Source organism: Furipterus horrens, unplaced genomic scaffold, assembly GCF_987537825.1.
Source record: "Furipterus horrens unplaced genomic scaffold, mFurHor1.1.pri manual_scaffold_5, whole genome shotgun sequence".
NCBI lineage: Eukaryota > Metazoa > Chordata > Mammalia > Chiroptera > Furipteridae > Furipterus > Furipterus horrens.
The window spans coordinates 96,224,015-96,244,947 of NW_028327175.1; the positions used below are offsets into that span (position 1 = coordinate 96,224,015).

The 20,933-nt window shown below is 37.4% G+C and overlaps 1 protein-coding gene across 1 annotated transcript in view; it reads right to left on the reverse strand.

Annotated features, from left to right (window-relative positions):
- The window catches only part of BAZ1B (bromodomain adjacent to zinc finger domain 1B), a 78,220-nt gene that overhangs the window by 6,906 nt on the left and 50,381 nt on the right, over window positions 1-20,933 (reverse strand). Inside the window, exons 10-16 of the mRNA XM_090276870.1 lie at window positions 19,271-19,376; window positions 18,447-18,545; window positions 14,963-15,140; window positions 12,838-13,020; window positions 3,230-3,377; window positions 2,006-2,153; window positions 126-241 (exon numbers count right to left, since the gene is read on the reverse strand). Of these exons, the coding sequence (XP_090132996.1) occupies window positions 126-241; window positions 2,006-2,153; window positions 3,230-3,377; window positions 12,838-13,020; window positions 14,963-15,140; window positions 18,447-18,545; window positions 19,271-19,376 (978 nt within the window). The remainder of the gene's footprint in view (window positions 1-125; window positions 242-2,005; window positions 2,154-3,229; window positions 3,378-12,837; window positions 13,021-14,962; window positions 15,141-18,446; window positions 18,546-19,270; window positions 19,377-20,933) is intronic.

Here is a 20,933-nt window from a genome sequence, read left to right on the forward strand (position 1 = left end):
CACTACACGTGAGGAGAGGAAGACGGCATGATGGCAACAGTGACCCTCCACTGCCGGCCAACCCAGCTTCCCAGGTTGGCTGAAAAAACTATGAAGTTAACTATGAACGCAAACTAAATACTTACATCGCAAACCAGCCACTTCATAATCTTCCTCCTCCTCCTCTTCTTCCTCCTCTTCTTCCTCTTCATTGCTCTCATCATCTTCACTGTCCTCAGAGGCAGACTCTTCAGTATAATTCCTGTGAGGTGGGAAAAGCATACAGGAAACATGGTTCTAGGCCAAAGTGTTCCTAGGGGGATAAAGTCTCATGGGAATCCCAGCAACTTTTTCCTCTTCACACTACTTACTACACAGCTCTGATGATGAGGGGAGGGAAACTGAATCTAGGCCAGGACGCAGGAAACAGAATAAAAACCGAAGCTTCAACAGCATGCCTACTCCACCAGGCCCCAAATGCCTTGGATAAGACACCAATGGCAACAGAAATGAAGAGCAAAATGCAACCCCTATCCCTCCCCACACAAAACAATACAAAACTCTATTCCTTTTATCTCACAGAAACAGCCAGATAATGTAACATTTAAGGTATTAAAATGTGTCCCCATCTCTGGAATGGACTGAAAGAATAAAAGCTCAGACAGGTGTTACTCCACCTTGATGGCCCCCTTCCAGGAGCTGAAACAGCTTGCAGATGACCATAACATCAAAGCAATGGTAATCCCAGCTCAGAACAGCTGGTCCAAAGCCCCATCATTTCAGAAGAGCATGCCTCATCTCTCTAAGTGTAGCTGGAATGGAGTGAGAAATAACCGAGTAATACTGGTAGGTGGGGTCAGGATCAAACGGCGCTGCCCTTTCAAAGAGAGACCAAGCCAGAGTGCCTGTAAGCTGCCCTTTTACAACCTCAAATTTCAATGTAGAAGACAACAGTATTAAGTTGGCAAATATCAGGCACCTCCTTTTTACAAAGCCCTGTGTTTGGCCTTACTGGGTTAGGCTGAATAACAAAGCACCACCTCTACTCACAGGGCACTAACAATCTCATAGGAAGACAATCAGGTATAAAACGAATCATAAAGGAAAAATGCAGCAAAATACTGTTTTAGAGGTTGAACCAACACCCAACTGGAACACAGAAGAGGAACAATTAATTCTAAGGATGCAAGAACATTTCAAAAGAGCACGAAATTTTTGGTAGTTTATCCAGTAAAATGAGGGAGTTCTGGGAAGAGAAGGAAAGCACAGGAGCAAGGATGAGCAATGAACAGTCTGTAACAAGCACACAAATATGGGAAGAAGGGCTCATAAAAACATATGGCACTATTGTACAATAAGAGCCTCAAGTTAGGCTAGGGAGTTTTGACTTTATTAAAGAAGAAATGGAAAGACTGATGTTTTTGAACAGGAAAGTGACATAAGGAGATCTTTGCCTTTTGTAAACCATTCTGGTATCAACCACAAAAGCTGGAAAACTAAGAGGGTGAAAGATGAGGTAAAGAGTTGAGAAGCCACCAAAGGAGACCAAATAAGAAATATAGGAGGGCCAATGACAATAGGGACCTTGGAGAATGAACAGCAGATTGATTCCTAAGACATCTAGACACTGACTTGATAACATCTGGCAAATAAATGACTATAGAAGGTGAGGAAGAGGAAGATGTCCAAGTTGACACCCAAATTCTAATCATGATAAAAAAGGAAAGTAACAGGTCTGAGTAAGGAAGATAATGAGTTTCAGGATTTGGCGGTTATAAACTGGAAGTAGGGGGCAGAGGTACAGTAAAAAAGATAGAGAACATAGTAGTGAAAAGTAGAAATGTCATCATTTTAAGATAAAATTAAATCAGAGGCCCTTGAGTTCCTATTATAATACCTTAAATGATCAAACACTCTATACTCAACAGATTAACTTAAAAATTCCTTAGAATCATTCAGTTTGAGTAACTAAAGCATAATTATAATAGCTATTTATTCATTTATTTGTTTTTAAAAGAATTCTCACCTGCCACGGGAGTTGCGCCTGGCAGTAGCAGGTTGGCAAGCTGGGCACTGCCACTCACCATCTGGTACTTCATAGAGAGCCGGCCTCAGACAAAACAGGTGGAAGGCTTTATTACACTCATCACACAAGATCAGTTTGTCATCCTCACCTGCAAAGAGATAAACTTGTATAACATTGTCAGGAACATGGCAACAGTCAAGAAGTTGTAAGAAAGAGCCGCTCACCCTCAATTAACACAATGGAAGAACAAACATGCTAGTGTAGTGCTACCCCATATATTTTTTAAATGCAGTAATTTTCTGAAAAGAAATGAATCACAAATTAATCTGTAGGTAATTTAGGGCTTAGGTCTTCTGACTTATATCCCAAAATCTACCCAGGGCTAGGACAGAAAAGCTAACATTTACTAAAAGACAACAAAAAAACAAGTGACAGCAGGAAATTTTGCTGCTCCATGCCCACTAAGAAATGACTCCCCATGAAGCATTATATTTTCTGCCCTTCCTCCCAGATTCCCTAAACATTTCCCAACTCATATCTGATATGGTTCTCTTCTAACACTCGGTTTCTCTACATTTTAAAATACACTGAACCAACTTACCATGGTCATTTCCCCTTTCCAACCTTCATTCTAAATCAATTTTTACAGCAATGGAATGATTTTACCTAGGTGTTTTCATACTTGGAAATTAAATTCTAGTCAAATTCACAAAACTATTTTAGCCACTGAAAAGTTAATCACTGGAGAAGGCTTTTAGCCACGAAGTTCCTTTTACACATATGGACTCTGAAAACTCAGCATTAAACAGTTCTCTAATGCCTTGAACTCAGTGTTGGAACACCCAAATCAGAATATTTTTTCACAATGCACAAGTACTGCCCTCTGGTGGTAGCACCTGTCTTACTTCACAGATGACTCAAACTCAAGAGATAATAAAAAAGTGATTAAAATGTTTAGTTTAACTAATTTTGTTTCCTGTATAAACTTTAAAGGTTGGAAACATCAACTGCTCTTAGTTTATACTCAAAACTGAGGAACAAAGGGCCTGCTTTAATTTGCAGACATGTGATTGCAGACTAGCATTTTATAGATCTCCAGAAGGTAAAATCTGCCCCACCACATTTAAAATTGTGTATGTACAATTCTTTAGTGGAGAAAAGATCTGGGGAATGGAAGTCCTAGTTCATAATACACTTGGATAAGCAATATTGACCTAAATATACCTTTCTTTCGACAAACTTTGCATCTAGCATTTTCTGCTGACATATCCCACTTGATACAGGCATCCAGCATCCCGAGCAAAACATGCATTCTGGAAAAGGTCTGAGCTTCACGGATCGCTGTCTTCCATTTTTCCAGAGCAGATGCAACCTAAACAGAAACCAAATCAGGCCAGCATTACCACAGTGACCTCAAAGACATGGATTTTTCACATAATACCAAAAGAATACAAGGAATAGGTAAAGAAACAAGAATTCTGAGTACATTTACCTCCTAGAGCTCCCCCTAATTCATTATCTTATAGAAGAAATCAAGGCTCCAAGGGGGTGAAAAAAACTTGCCAAAGATCACACAAAGAATTAAAGGAGGGAAATGACTAGTGAAAACTACTTAAAGATTCAATATCATTTAAAGGCAGGAACACTTGTGTAAATGCTAATAAAACTGTGGTTAACAAGATTATCAGTTTCTGCAGTAATATGTACCACAATCCTACATACTATCTATTGGATTGGCGAAAAAGTTGATTTAGTTTTTCCTGTAAAATAAGACAGATTTTTCATTTTCACCAATAGCTTCATTAATTTGGATACTTTGACTATGTCAACTATCTACAATGTAGTATAATGCTGATTGTTCTCAATTAATGTCTCAATTTGATTGCTATCAACGTCAACTGGTCCACCTGACTGTGGAGCATCATCCAGTGAGAAATCTCCAGCACAAAACTTCGCAAACTACTTCTGACACATTCAATCAGTCACACAGCATCTTCTTCATACACTGCACCAATCTTTTTTTGGCATTTCAGTTGTGTTTACCTTTCTTGAAATAACAAAGCATAATATGCTGAAATGTTGCTCATTTTCTTCCACTTTCAATATTAAAATGGTACACAAAAATTCACCAGTTTTGATGTTTCTTTTCAAATGCACGCTGATATGACAGCTGTTACAAATACAATCTAACAAAACTGTTTTGAATAACATTAAAGACAACTAAGTGCTATTAGAGTCATTTTACAGAAAAAAAACAAACTTTTTGGCCAACCCAATATAAAGTACTCTACAACACTTAAAAAGTATGAAGTACTGATATAAAATATTCCTTTTGACTTTATCACCAACTTCTAAGTTAAGTGAAAATCTGGAAGTCCTAGGAGTTAGCCTGACTTAATTCTGGGCAGTTAATCTTGGCAAAACTGCATTACCTCCTCCCATGATCATAAAATGCAAATTAATTTAGAAACAGCCAAGCAAATGAACTAGTTAGGGTGATGGAAAATATAATCAGGAGTTTTGATAATAAACACAACCTGATCTCCTATAAAATATGCACTCTAAGGAGGAACAGGAATGCTATTTTAGGATAATTCATTTACTTGTATTACCACTTCTTGCCTAAATGATTACGTGAGCATCTGCATAAACGAATGCTAACATGGAGATATCATACTCAGAAGATACAACTGAGATGAACAAGAAAAAACTTAGGCAATTCACCAAAGCTGAAGCTGGGTTACCTTAGCATCATTAATCTTGTGGAGGTTACACCACTCAACTCAGTCATGACTGAACTAAAGTAGATTAGCAATCCCTGGTACTTTTACAACTCTAGCTAGCTCTAGCTGACAACACCACTGCTGGATTTCACTGACCTGCCCTAGGCATAAGGTCTGTTTTAAGTAATAATAGTTTTCCTCTATAGGAAAGGCCAGTTATCCTGGAAGGCCATAGACTTTAAAATAGAGCTGCCAAGGAACAAAGATAGTCAAGCCACTTCTGAAGCCATGGTGTGAGGAAAGAAACTAATGCTGCTCTTTTTCTTTCCTACAGAAATAAGGAATCACAGAGCACCTTGCAGGTATAAATTTATGAATGGCAAGGATAATTTCCACACACCAAAAAAATCTATTTAAGAGACTGCTACCCTGGCTAGTTTGGCTCAGTGGATTGAGTGCCGGCCTGCAAACCAAAAAGTCACCAGTTTGATTCCCAGTCGGTACATGCCTGGGTTGCAGGCCAGGTCCCCAGTTGGGGGTGTGCAAGAGGCAACCAATCAATTTCTCACACACAGAATATTTCTCTTCCTCTTTCTCCCTTCTTTCCCATCTCTATAAAAATAAATAAAATCTTTAAAAAAAAAAGAGGCTGCTAAAGGTCTAGTGGAAATTGACTCATTCCTGCCCTAGCTGGTATGGCTCAGTGGTTTGAGCGTCAGCCTGTGAACCGGAAGGTCACAGGTTCCACTGCCATCAGGGCACATGCCTGGGTTGCAGGCCAGGTCCCCAGCTAGGGCCATGTGAGTGGCAAGCAACCAATCCATGTTTCTCTCCTTCTCCCTCTCTTCCCCTCTTTCTAAAAAGGAATAAATAAAATATTTTAAAAAAGAAATCGACTCATTCCTTACCCCAACCTCAAACTGCAGATATTTCAGTATCTGCCTCGAAACAACAGCACAATTTCCTTCCTTCCCTCTTCAGAGTTCCTTAGTAAAACATGAGGTCCATTACAACAGATGCTGGTTTTCTCCCCTGTTGTATGGTACCACAGACTCTCTTACTGTAACAACAACCCAAATCTCTTCAAATGGAATATAAATTGAAGAATTTTAGGTTCAGTCCTTGAATAGTGCTATTGAGAACAGGGAGGAAATGGCTAAAATGGGCTTTGCTGCCCTCTAATGGACAGTCAGAGGCACAGAGGTAGTCAAGAGAGAGTCTTATCAGAATGTCTACTGCTTTTTACTTCCTGAAGTTATTACCTATAAATTTGAGCACTCAATAGCTCATCTGGCCTCATTAAAATAAAAATCTTAAACATATCTTGGAAGTAGGCTTATTTAACCTCATTTTTAAAACATCTGAGATAAAATTTATATTAACAAGTTCATCTAAAAAAAGTGTACAGCGAACGGTTTTTCATACATTTACAAGGTTATGTAACTATCAACATAATCTTAATTTTAGAACATTTTCATCACCCCCAAAAAGAAACACTGTGCCCATTAGCAGTCATTCCTCATTCCCTACACTAACCCATCACACTCCCCCAGCCCTAGGCAATAGTTAATCTACTTTTGGTCTATAGATTTGCCTATTCTAGACATTTCATTTAACATGTGGCCTTATGTGACTGGCTTTTTTTTTAATGGAGCATGTTTTATTGGTTCATCCACATCCCAGCATGTTACAGTTCTTCATTCCATTTTAATTACTGAATAATATACATTGTACGGATATATTAATTTTGTTTATCCATTGATCAGTTAATGAAAATTTGGGAGTTTCCATTTTCTGGCTATTCTGAATAATGTTGGTATGAACTGCTTATGCATATCTGGGTAATGTTCATTTATTATCTTTCATGGAAAGAAAGTTTACCTAAGATCTCACAGCAATTTAGGGCCAATTTATCCCAATCCAATGCTCTTGGCATTATATATGCTAATCATTAGTGTCCTATTATACCAACTGAATTACACATCTAGACTAGTGTAGACTACAACCAACCTTGAATTTTGAGGTCAAAAACATGAGGCACTCAAGATTTGAAGAAAAAAAAAAAAAATTCCGGTATTCTCACACTACACAAAATTTCAAACAGTCCAGCATTTAAAAAAAAAACAAAAACCTTAATCATAGTCAAGACAGTGTTTTTTTATTTTTAAATCAACAGCAGCAAGAAAATGTTCTGACATTCAACACTGGTGGCACCGAATAAATACTCTCTGGGAGGCTAGACCACTATCCTGGTGAAAAATTCAAATTCTAAAGTACATTTAAATAAAGTTGGTTCTGCTCTAGCCGGGTGGCTCAGTTGGTTGGAACTTTATCCCACAGACCAAAGCTTTGAGTTGGATTCCTGGTCAGGGCACATACCTCGGTTGCGTGTTCAATTCCCTGGGTTGGGGCATGTATAGGAGGCAATCAATAAACATACCCTCGGGTGAGGATTTTTTTAAAAATTTAAATAAAGTTGGCCCCTGGTTAGAAGTGAGTACAACAGAACAGAAGCCAGCTTACATGCAAGTCCTTCTGCCTAACAGTAAAAAGGCAGTATATCTTGGCAAAAATGTGAGACTTCAGACCATATTCTTCCACAAAAAATGTATAAAATGCAAAAACAGATATAATTAAGTTGTGAGGACAAATGTATCCAAAATAAACAGAGGCCCTAAAAGAACCCCGGATTTCGCCAAATTATACAATGTCTTTCCCATTTAATACAAAAAAATGAAATAAGTATTATTTGAAATCGCTGATTAGTTACAAAAAGAAATTTGAGAGATAATCTACTTTTATAAATCAGGAAACTGAAGTCCAGATTAGAGACTGATACTAGGTCATGCAACAACCTAGTGCCAAATGAAAAACACCGTGGCCCATGCTAAGTGGAAACCTTCAAAGCAAAGAACAGTGGAAAATTTTGGAGCTGTGGCAAAGCTGACCTTTGGTGGGGAACTGAAGGGCATAATGCCATTTTAATCGAGAATACTGTTGAACTGCTCAGTAGGCAACCTAACTGATTTTCTATGAAACTCTCCCATGCTTTCCTTTCGGGTACTATGTGTCTGGGCCCCAAGGTTAAACCTGCAAAGTGCTCATATTTTCTTCCACAGTCAAGCTGAGAATCAAGTCTCATCACATGATAAGCGAAGAAGTTACTTCACTATGGAGTTAATTAAAAAAAAAAACAAAAAAAAAAAACTTAATGGGAAATTTACATCCAGTTCTCAATAAAAAACATTACAGGTAAAGAAATGGCCAAGAAAGATCACGTCAAGAAAGGACTCTTCTGTATAAAACTGAGTTAAAAACAAAACTCATATATTACTCAGCAAGCCAGAAATTGTGCCTAATGAGAAGTCATTTAGCAAAGGAGACTAGTAACTATCTAATGTCCTAGACTTCATCTGGAAGGTTACCTGTATATGTAATTATTAAAAAGAATACAAGAAAGTGAGAACTAAATGCTAGTACAACAATGACACATGTGAAGGCTCTGAGCCTACATCATGAATTAATAGTTAAACCTTTATCTAACTGAGTCTTAGTTCTCTGCTGTGCTTACCTCTTCCCCAAAATGATCTTCCTTGTAACCACATTATCACCCTTGACCTCAGGAAGAAACTTAGGGGGTACATGACAACTGTGTTCAAATATCTGAGGAGCTTGAGAAAGTAGACTTATTCTGTGTAAATGAGAGGGCAACTGTCAATGACAAGAAGGACATGTTTTACCTATGCACCCTTCACTACCTGATTAACTCTAACTTATTCCTCAAAGCCCAGCTAATATATCCTCTCCTCTGGGAAGTTCTCTCTAATTTGCCCCTAGGTATCCCTGGTGAGCCAGTGCTCCTCTTTATCATCAGTACTTGTTACACTACTATTCCTTGAGGGCATAAACTTCTAGCTTAAACATCATTGTAATCTGCAGACTAACCACAGTGACTGGCATAAGTAAGCTTTTACCAGTTGTTTATAAAGTAAAGAAGGGAGAAAAGGAGAAATCAAAAATAGGAGAAAGTATGCCACTGGATAATGGCTGGGACCTCTCCCTTAATGCATTGTTTTCAAATTCTTAAGTAATCTTAAGCAGAAATCTAATACACAAAACAGACAAAAACAGAACTGCTAATTATTCTAATAAAACCCTGGCTGGGTGAAAAAAGTGAAGAAATTAAGCAAAAACAACAAAACAACACTCATCACAGATAACAGTATGGTGATTACCAGAGGGAAAGAGGGGTTGAGGGAGGTACAAGAGGTTATAGGGAGATAAATGGTGATGACAACATAATGTTCATCTGAATGAAATTAAGATGTTAGAAAAATGAACATCTAGCCCTGGCTGGTGTGGCTCAGTGGACTGAGCACTGGCCAGCGAACCAAAGGGTCACTGGTTCTATTCCCAGTCAGGGCACATGCCTGGGTTGTGGGCCAGGTCCCCAGTTGGGGGTGTGAGAGAGGCAACCACACAATGACGTTTCTCTCCCCCTCTTTCTCCCTCCCTAAAAATAAATAAATAGAATCTCTTTAAAAAGAAAAAAAAATTAACATGTACATGGACTCAGAGGGAGAGGGGACAGATGTTCAGGACATGTTGATAAGTGAACAACTACAGAACATTATCCTGAGGATTCCATTCTATAAAAATCCACAAACCTATCTTTGTATGTATATAGAAAACACATCAAAGAGTAATATTCTTAGAAAGTGAAATTAGGATCAGAGTTGTTACATATTTTACTTACCTCTCACATTTGATTTATTTAAAATGAGTAACTACTTTTAAAATTAGAAAACAAGAGAACTACCGACATGCAAAAACATGAAGTTGGACTCTTACTTTTATTATCTACAAAAATTAATTCAAAATGGATCAAAGATCTAAAACATAAAAGCTAAAACTATAAAATGTGTAGAAGAAAATGGGGCAAAAGCTTCACAATATTAAATATGACAGTGATTTCTTGGATATGACAGCAAAAGCAGAAGCAACAATAGGAAAAAAGATAAGTTGAACATTGAATTGTAAAACTTTTGTGCATCAGAAGACATTATCAACAGAAAAAAAAGCAAAGAATACTTGCAAACCATGTATCTGATAAAGAATTGATATCCAGAACATATAAAGAATCCAAACAACTCAGTAACAGAAAAACCCCAAACAACCCAATTTAAAAAATAGCCAAAGGAGACTTCCGGCCAAGATGGAGGCCTAGACTGACATGCTCCGTCTCCCTCCACAACTGAGGAATACAACTACGGCAAAACCAGAAATAACCAGAAGTTTCAGAAAATAAATGGAAGTCCAATGTATGAAGTTATAAAAAAGTGGTGCTCATCTGGACAGCTAGGAGGGGCAAAGCCGGGGCGGAGAGGTCAAGCTGTGCTGGCGGTGGCAGGATGGCGGTAAGCACAGACACCCATATTTAAGGGGAGGCAAGAAGCGCCTGGGGAGCTCCCCTGGCTTCAGACCAGACCCATCAGCTTGTGATTCTGACACCAGGGAGGGCAGATCCCCATTGCCTTGGACTGTGAGGCCTGGAGGGGGTGGGAACAGAGGAGGAGGCTCATGGTCTCTCAGCGGATAGTGAGCGGCAGGAATCCATCTGGGACTCCTGCCCCCACAGAAAACACCACAGTGTGGTGAGAAGGGTCGCCCAGTTGTGATGAGTGCATGGGGCTCTGCCCCCTATAGCATAGGAGGTGTGACAGCCCAGCCCAGGAAGCAAAGGTAAACACAAAAAGGTCAGGATGGCACAGATCATGATAGAGATCCTGGTGACACAGCTGACCAGACAGCAAATACCTAATCTAACAAAGCAGCAGATAGGAAACCTTTCTGAGGCTCAGTTCAGAGCTTTGGTTACACGAATGCTTACAGACCTAACAGTAGATCTTAAACAAGACGGGGAAGGAATGAAGGCTAGTCCTGCTGAAATGAACAAAAACACATATGAAACTAGGGGTGAGGGAAAGAAAACCAGGGATCAAATCAACAAATTGGAACATAGGGCAGGAACAGTCAACCAGTGCAGAAAGAGGAAATGAGGAGTGAGGAAAATGAGGAGAGGCTCAGAAACCTATAGGACACCTATAAGCAGGCCAATGTCGAAACCACAGGGTTGCCAGAAGGTAAACAAGAACAACTAGAAATGGAAAAACTACGTGAAAAAATAATGAAGCAGAACTTCCCTAACTTGGGGAAGGAAATAGACTTACAGGTCCAGGAAGCACAGAGAGTTCCAAAAAAACTGGGCTGAGGGAGAACCACACCAAGAAACATTATAATCAAAATGTCAAAAATTAAGGATAAAGAGAGAATCTTAAAAGCAGCAAGAGAGCAGAAGAGAATTACATACAAAGGGGTCCCAATAAGACTATCAGCTGATTTCACAAAAGAAACTCTGCAGGCAAGAAGGGACTGGCAAGAAATATTCAAATAATGTAAAGCAAAAACCTACAACCACAATTACTCTATCCAGAAAAGCTATCATTCAGAATAGAAGGGCAGAGAAAGTGCTTCCAGGACAAAGTAAAACTGAAGGAATTCATCAGATCCAAACCACTGTTATATGAGATGTTAAAGGGACTTGTTTAGGAGAAGGAGGATCAAAACTATGAACATTAAAATGAAAACTGTATCACAACAACCAACAACAGAAGCTAGGGAATTGAAACAAAGGCAGACTAAAGAGTGGGAAAAGAATTATAAGTATGGGGAACATACTGGGGGGAGGTGAGTGGGGAGGGGGAACGGAATGGGAGGGAAATGATGCAGGAATTAAGAAGCATAGTAGGAGGGAGTGGAGTAGATAGGAAGATGTTGAGAAGAACTATATGCACAACCACTGGGCATGGACTAAGGGGGGGGGACAACTGGAGGGAGAGAGGGATCACTGGGTGGAGGGGAACAAAGGGAAAAGAAATTGGGACAACTGTAACAGCATAATCAATAAAGCATATTAAAAAAAAAATCGCCAAAGGGACTAGATGGACATTTGCCCAAAGAACATAAGACAAATGGCCAAAAAGCACATGAAAAGATGTTCAACATCACTAAACTTTAGGGCAATGCAAATCAAAACCACAAGATACCACTTTACACCCTAGGCTACTATCAAAGAAATAGAACAAAACCAGTGCTGGTAAAGATGTGGGAAACTGGAATCCCCATGCATCACTGGTAGGAGTGTAAAATGGTGCAACCACTATGGAAGACATTATGGCAGTTCCTCAAGAAATTAAACAGAATTCCTGTATGATCCAGCAATTCTACTTCTAGGTCTATATGCAAAAGAACTGAAAGTAGAGACTGAAACAGATGTTTGTACCACCATGCTCATAGTAGCATTATTCACAATAGCCAAAAGAGGGAAGTGTCCTGAGTGTCCATCCACAGATAAATAAACAAAATGTGGCATTATATAGACACAATAAAACATTATTCGGTGTTTAAAAAAAAAAAAAGAGACAATTCTGGCACACATTAAAATGTGGATGAAATTCGAAGACATTATGCTCAGTTTAGTAAGCCAATTATAAAAGGACAAATAATCTATGATTCTACTTATATGAGGTACCCATGGTATTCAAACATATAGACACAGAAAAAAAATGGTGGTTGCTAGGAGTGGGGGTGGGGTACACAAATGGGTAGTTTAGTCTTTGTAATGTACATAGTTTTAGCTTGGGAAGATGAAAAAGTTCTGGAGATGGCTGATGGTGACACAGTTGCAGAATAATGTGAATGTACTTAATGACAGAACTGCACCATAAAAATGGTTAAAATGGTAAATTGTCTGTTATGTATATTTTACCATAATTTTTAAGAACTTCAAAACCACTACCACCTTTTAAAAAAAGGAATCAGCTCTGAGAAAGGGGCAGGGGGGCATTCTGGCCTATTACCCAGCCCTAGAGGCAAGGCTGTGCTCCACAGAACAGTGTGAAAACCACAAACTTCAGTGAAAAGTGACAAAAATTGAAGACTGGCTCAGGGAACAGTGCTTACAGTAGCTAAAGTGCGGTCTGAGACTAATTTAAAGCCAAATCACCCTCTTCTACAAGTCAGAAAACTACATCTTCATTAACTAGATACCTTTGCTTCCTCTGCCATTTTTTTTTCTTCATCCACCTCTTCAGTCTTTGCTGAGTCTTCACTTTGGAGTTTTCTTCTCTTTTGCTTGGGAGCCATGAAGCCTTGGAGAAATTTCTTTATGACACTGGCTTGAAGGGCAATCACACACTCACCAAAATCCTTCAGTCTCTCTAAAGAGACCACCTATAGGAATTGATTTAAAAACCAGATTGAGAGAAAGGCCAAGAGAAAAATGAAAGAAAACTATCCTTGACTAAATTTAAATGAACCTAGACACCAATGGGTCACAACATTAATTTAACTGGATTCCTCAGTTCAATGATGGCTTATGCATTTAAAAGCAGCTGCCTACTTCCATTTCCTCAGTGAAGAGATTCACAAAATGCTGAAACTTACTCCACTTAAGGAAGTTATGCAAATCATTCTTTCACTCAGTAAACTATGTGCAAACTACAGTCTCAAGGCAAAGAAAAACTGAGGAGGAAAATAAAAATTTTGCTACCTACTGGCTTACAAATTATAAGCCAGATAATATGCTTTACATATCTGACCTCATCTAAGCCTCCCATTTATTTTGTGAATGAGGAAAGAAGCTAAATCACGATGACCCAAATCATGCTCTTAAATACTGAACACTACCTTCTCAGTCACACAAAACATGCCAATTAAGAGACTGTTTTATAACCACAAAAAAAAAAAAAAAAAAAAAAAATGATGATACCCCAATAGTTAGGAAGGTATGGTTTGGCACAAAGTAGGCGACTGATAAATATGTGCTAAATAAATAAGAGTCAATGCAATATTTGAAAATGATAGTCATTTGGGTAGCATAACTCTCCAAAAAATCATTAAAAAACATAACGATGTTTAAATTCTTTTCCCTAGGAAATGTACCAAGAATTCATAACCAGACTAATTAAAAGGGAAAAAGTAGCATATGTAAGATGCATATATAATTTGTTAACTCTAATAGCAAAGAAAATGAAATACAAACTCTTGACAGTGGAAGATTTAAAATCATATCAACTCCATGGGTTATTATGTACCCCGAAGTGATATAAAGAAATGACAAGTGTTTATAAATTAGGAAAAATGGGGGTAAAGATGTAACTGCTCATAAAAATCACATAATTATACCTGAAACTAATATAATACTGTATGTCAACTATAGCTGTTGTTTTTTTAAAAGATTTTACTTATTTACTTTTAGAGAGAGGGTAAGGGAGGGAGAAAGACAGGAACAGAAACATCAACGTGTGAGAGTTATATTGATAGGCTGCCTCTCACATGCCCCCAACTGGGGACCTGGCCTGCAACCAAGGCATGTGCTCTGACTGGGAATTGAACTGGCGATCTTTTGGTTCTCAAGCTGGTGCTTAACCCACTGAGCCACACCAGCCAGGACTACAGTTGATATTTTTAATGATACAATACACATGCAATAATGAATATAAATAATTTGAAAAGACCTGCAAATATTGTTTGGAGTTATTATGGACTTTATTATTTACAATCAGTAAAAAAAAACATTTTACAATAATAACTGATGGAACATATTCTCCCATCTTCTTTCCTGCTTTGACACCCAAACCTAAAGTGGAATGTCTGGTCTCTTGAACTGCTTCACCTATACCACTTATGGGTCCTACTGAGCAGTAAATGACAAAACTATAAACAAGCTTTGAAATGTAACCATTTAACAGCGTAAGTGTTGTGTAATACAAGCATAACTCTCCTGAACTAATATGGTGTAATGAATGAATAAAAGCAGAGTACATAAATATATTTCAGGCTTTAAAGCACACGCATGACATGGGAATAAACATGTTAAAATAATGTCATAGGCCTATGGCTCCAGGACCTGTTTTCATTCAACTTAATAGAAAACCTCTTTTTGAAAAAAGGCTCTGAGCCAACTATTAGATTTTTCTGGGTATCTGCAAAAGATGACACAGGAAAAATACATATGTGTACAAAGAATTTTCAGTTCCACACATCTTTCAAGATAAACCCAAATATACAAGTTCCAGGATCATCGGGGGAGTGAAGAACAGTATCAGGGAACAATTTCAAATTGGATTTTCATGAGTAACAGATTTCAAAGGGAGTTTTCCTATGTTCTTACCCGAGCTTCAAATTCCGATGTTTCTTCCACATAACCAAGACCCCCTTTTTGTAACCTTGTTGCAACTTCAATTAGATCACTTCGAAGAAAGTTTAAAAGCTCCTGGTTGCCATCACAGGATTTTAGGCCCAAATTTGGTTTCCGGGCCAGATGAATAGAATGAATAATGTCCTGGTACCTAAAAAGTTGGGGCAAGCAAGAGGGGAAATGCAGAAACTTTTAAAGATAGTCCATGAATTTCAATCACTTGAATAACATGTTTTATATCTATAAGACATATTTTGATTTTTTAATCCCTTCTTGGTGATTTTGTTTATTTTGTTTTAGATTTTATTTATTTAGAGAGAGGAGAAGGGAGGGAGAAACGAGGGAGAAAAACATCGATGTGTGAGAGAAACATTGATCAGTTGCCTCTCGCATGTGCCCCGACCAGGGACCTGGCGTAAACCCTGACCAAGAATTGAAATGGTGACCTTTTGCTTTGTCAGCTTCATTTTAAAAACAAACTTACTTTATTTTGTATTTTATAAATTCTATTTTCTGAAGTGGGTTTCTTTTCCTAGATCTCATTCATGGTACCTACTTTGTATATTTTTAAACTTTTTTAACCATGGGTTTCTTGGAATTTTACCTGTAGGAATTCTTAGAGGCCTAGTTTGAAGCTGTGCTCCTCCAGAGAGAATGTACATTTGCTTATGTCAGTTGCCAAATTGCTACCAACCCAAGACAATTTTAAATCATCTGCCTGCAATTCTTCACAACACAGAAAAATGATTTCAACTGAAAACCTATATAAGGACCTTCACATTTGCTTACACTAAAAATTAACTGTTTGAGGTCCCAGCAAAAATGACTCCAGTAAGGCTCTCTACCCTGGATGAGGACATAATCTTCACTGTTGGCTTCCTATAACCAAATTGAAAACTAAAACTCAAGGTCATCTAAGTTTAGTACTAAGTTCCCTATTCTTTCTTAATAATAAGGGATTTTAACATTATTTTCCTCTAAATACAACTTCATTGTATCCTACTGGTTTTCTTATAAAGGATTCTTTCTAGATACAACATAATTCCCTTTAATTTTCTTCTTTGATCTAGTGTTACCTAGGAATATATTTAACTTACTACCAGTTAAGATCTTTTTAATCACCTTTAAAGAATTTATTTCTAGCCCTGGCCGGTGTGACTCAGTGAATTGCATGCCAGCCTGTGAACTGAAAGGTCATCAGTTCAATTCCCAGTCAGGGCACATGCCTGGGTTGTGGGCCAGGTCCCCCCGTTGGGGGCATCTGAGAGGCAACTGATTGATGTATCTCTCACACATCAATGTTTCTCTCCCTCCCTTCCCCTCCCTCTAAAAATAAATATTTTTTTAAAGAGGAATTTATTTCTAATTTTTATTGCAATTTGATCAGAGAACGTATCCTAAAGTATTTTGAATTTGTTGAGATGTTTCTTTGGCTACATATGAGATCAATTTTTGTAAATGTTCAGTGGATATAATCAAAAAATTTACTTCTTCATATTTTCAACTGGCCTAGTATCCTTTTATACACTTAAAAGAAATTTTTAATTGGGCTATTAACAACTGACTGCATACCTTTTAATTTATATCCTTCATCACTTTACATATTTTCTTATAAAAAGCAATTCTTTAAAAATAAATTTGAACCTCAAATGGTTTGTGATGTATTGCCCTAACCCCTTGGCCACCCCTAGAGAGGAAGCAACTCAACCACCAACAAGAGAACCCATAGATAAACTAGAGCAGATTCATAAATACTGGAGTCATGGAATAATATATAGAAAGTAAAATGCATGGATCTTTAGTGCCAAGAGCAGTAAGTCCCAAAGACTATCTATACTGTTTGACAACTATTAAGTTCAAAACCAAGCAAAACAAGGTATTTTTCTAATGGTCAATAAAACCAAATACACACACACTCCTAATGATCTCAAACCTTTTACTGGAAAGAGTTCATCTGTTCATATTTAGTGAATGGAACAAGTCCTTTCAATCCTATGCATGTGCCTAGCAAAATTTTTTTTTTTTAAATCCATGGTATGATATGGTGGTGGTTGGTACCATATACTTTTCTTTTTAAATTATTTATTTTTTTAGAGAGAGGGAAGGGAGGTAGAAAGAAGGAGAGAAACATCAACTAGTTGCTTCTTGCACGCCACCAACTGGGGACCTGGCCCGCAATCCAGGATTCAAACACGTGATTCTTCGGTTCACAGGCTGGCGCTGAATCCACAGAGCCACACCAGCCAGAGTGCAAATATTTTAAACAGAAGAAACATCATGGAACTGTGTTTCTTTTTGGTTATGTGTACTGACATTTTCCCTTGTCTTTCTTAATTTTCCTAGTCACATTTGTATTAATACAGCATGATTCTGATAAAACTTCAATTAATTTTTCACATTAAGCAGTGGACTAAAACAATTATGATGTACCCCCATTACCACTCACAAAAATCTGGCAAAATTGCAGAGCCTGTACTAAATGTTATTTTTCTTCTCTCTTCAATCAAACCAAAATTCAACCATGAAAGTATGCAGTCGGAAATTAAAGGTGATCTTAAGCCAAAATCTTGCCCTGGCTTTAAAAGAAACGATGTCTAGAACAGGAAGGACACCAGCAAACCTAGACAGAGTTGAGGCTAATTTTGTAGGTGGAACAGTTTTTGTTTGGGGTTTTGGTATTTTTTTTCTTTTTGAGATAAAACATACATAACATCAAACTCACCATTTTAAAGCATCAATTTTTTCAGGGTGTGTGCATGTGTGCGTGTGTGCGTGTTGTGGAACCATCAAAACTACCTAATTCCAACATATTTTTGTTACCCCATAAAGAAATCCCATACCTGTTAGCAGTCACTCCCAATTCTCCCTGTCTCCCATTCCTTGGCAACCATTAAGCTACTTTCTATCTATGGAATTGCCTATTCTGGATGTCTCATATAAATGGAATCATACAATACGCAGTCTTTTATACCTGGCTTCTCTGACTCAGCAATTTTCTAGGTTCATCCATGCTGCTGCATATATCAGTACTTCATTCCTTTTTATGGCTGAATTTATGGATATATGAACCACATCTATCCATTAGCTGATGAACATTTAGGTTGTTTTCATTTTTTACTATTTTGAGTATTGACAGGACACTTTTGATCACCAACTGAGGTGGAACTGCATGTGCAAGGCTGCCTAACTACAGAGAGGCTCTTAGTGTGGTGCATGGCATGCATTATTCAATGAATAATCCTGCTACTCTGTATACATATGGTTTAAAAGAATATTTTTCCAAATAAGTATGATGTGCCAAGAAAATGCTAAGCAAAAGGAATATAAAAGTTACAGACATTTTTATAAATTTAATCTTTTTATGGATAAGCCAAAAAAAAAAAAAAAAAACTAAGAAATTTATAATATCTAATGCTGAAAAGAAATAAGATGTGAGGAATAAGATGAAAATCCTTACCTTTTCTCTAGTCTCTCTTTAAGCTGACTTTCTCTTATTCCCTGAGGGTGAAGGCAATTTAGCAACTCATCCAGTTCCTTCTGACTATCACATAAAAACCTGTAGGGAAAAAAAGAGACCTGAATAATTCTAAGGGAAAAGAAAGAAACAAAAACAAGTAAAACACAAGAAAGGAATCTAGGGTTGGTGGTGGGAGTTGGGAGAGCAGAATTCCAAACTTGCTCACAAGAAGAACTAATTTACTATTTCCATGTGTAATGTTAACTATATCCTTGAACATTAGAGCCAATGTTTCCTACTAAAATATGAGACAAATTTCGTAAAGTTAATAGGCACATTTGTCCATATACCTTCAAAGAGTGAGCTTATATCCAAAAATAAAAGATAAATGGTCATTAAACCAACAGTGATCATAGCTAAAGCAGTTCATGTAATCACAAAGTAAGAGCCTTTTAAAACCTAGTTCCCTGCTTAAAAAGGAGAATCAACACAAACGAAAAATAATGGTTTTATATACAATTTTTAATTTTTTAATTAATGAAGATGAAAACCTAAATACTTCTATTTACAAACAGACTGAAAAGCATTTCCAATACTATGCAATATCTATCATATACAAGGTTATATTACAGGGGGGCAATATAATAAACAAACAAATATTTATCAAAAAATCAAGTCTGCTTATAAAGCAATGAGTTTACATTATCTAAGAAATCAAAGTCACTCACAATGATCTTAATAATCACTAACTCACTGGTGTTAATATATTAATTTCTTAACATTAAAAGGAAAAGGAGGGGCAGCCAAATGAATGCTCATATTACCACAGATTTTGTCCTTGTTTGGGTATGGTGGTCTCTACAGCAGTTTCTGTTGCTGGTCCATGTTGTGTGTTCACGCTTATATTTTTGCCTAGGTTTGCTTTCTTACCTAAGAAAAATTAATAATTAGGTTGAATACAGTAAATATCCAATTCCTAATTTCAAAACTAAGCAATACACAGTGCCAAATCTAACAACTAATAACACAGATGCTGCCTGTTAAATAGATCCACATGCACAATGGATGCTAACATCTCCTAAATATCTTGCTTATAGAACATCATCTGCGATATCTGTTCTCTATACAGGTGAACAGCTGTACAGTTTAAAATTTAAGAGTTTCACAACTTACAATGGAGAAATACCTAAATAACTCTATAGATAAAAGCAAATAATTTACTCCAATGTTAACACAAAAACACCTGTGATGAAGTCAACTGAAATATATCAACTACTACAAACTTACCCGTGGAAGCTTCAAATGTCAGATATGATTAACTTTTTTGTAAATCAACTCTTACATACTAATATATGACATTACTACAGATAGAGCTTAAGTCAGTATTTGAAGCCTCACCTCATTCTATAATTAGTTTATTTCCCTGCTCCCATTTTCTCCCCTATAATACTAACACGATCTTTTTTTTTTTTTTTTTTTTTTAAGTCTTTTCAGTCAGGTAATTTTGGAGAGACCCTGTCATGCTGGAACTAGAAAACATGAAGAAAGCAACAACATCCACCAGGACGCTCTAGAAGTGAAGGGACTTGGATGCCAGCCTCCTCTTGAGAAGCTCTAACTGTGCAGGTCCAATCTCTAAGGACAGCCACTAAGCTTTTGAAACACATTCAGTCTCTCAGCCCACTGGAATCTCTCTGATGACTGAAGATCCTGACTTCACATAACTCTCAAGCATAACTGCTCTCACTTGGGTATATACAGTCTACCAGAACTAGGTTTTTCTACTATGTATTACAATCTAACACTTAATATAATTTAACAGAAAATGCTTTATATTTGAAGTTTGGGACTATATTAATTTCCTTATCAATTTTGTGAGTACAAAGTTTAGGTTAATGAGTTTCTCTAAAATGAAGAAAAAATACTTTTTAAAAAAACTGAAGATTTCCCCCCACCCCAAAACATAATCTATTATTTGAGAAGCAAATTTTATTAGGTTATAGAAAGTAGAGCTGGAAGGAAGCTTGTGGATCATCTAACCCAATGATTCAAGAGGAAGTCATGTTGCCTACCAGGGGACATTTGGCAATGTCTGGACACATATTTGGTTGTCACTACTGGTATCTAGAGGGCAGAGGCTAGGGATGTTGCTAAATATCCTGCAATGCATAGAATAACCACCACCGCATACCCACACTGTCACTATAAAGAATTATCTGGCCTAAAATGTCAATAAAGCTGAGACTGAGAAAGCCTGACCTAACCTAACCGTCTGGATTTTTTAATTAATAAAAACTTTTAATTTCTTCCTTGAAATATTACATAGGTGACACCTGAACAATATGAAGGTTAGGGTGACCAACCCCTGTGCAGTTGAAAATCCGTGTATAACTTTTGACTTCCCCAAAACTTAACACCCCTCAGTAACCATGAGGGATTGGTTCCAGGAACCCCAGGAGATACCAAAATCCACAGATGCTCAAGTGC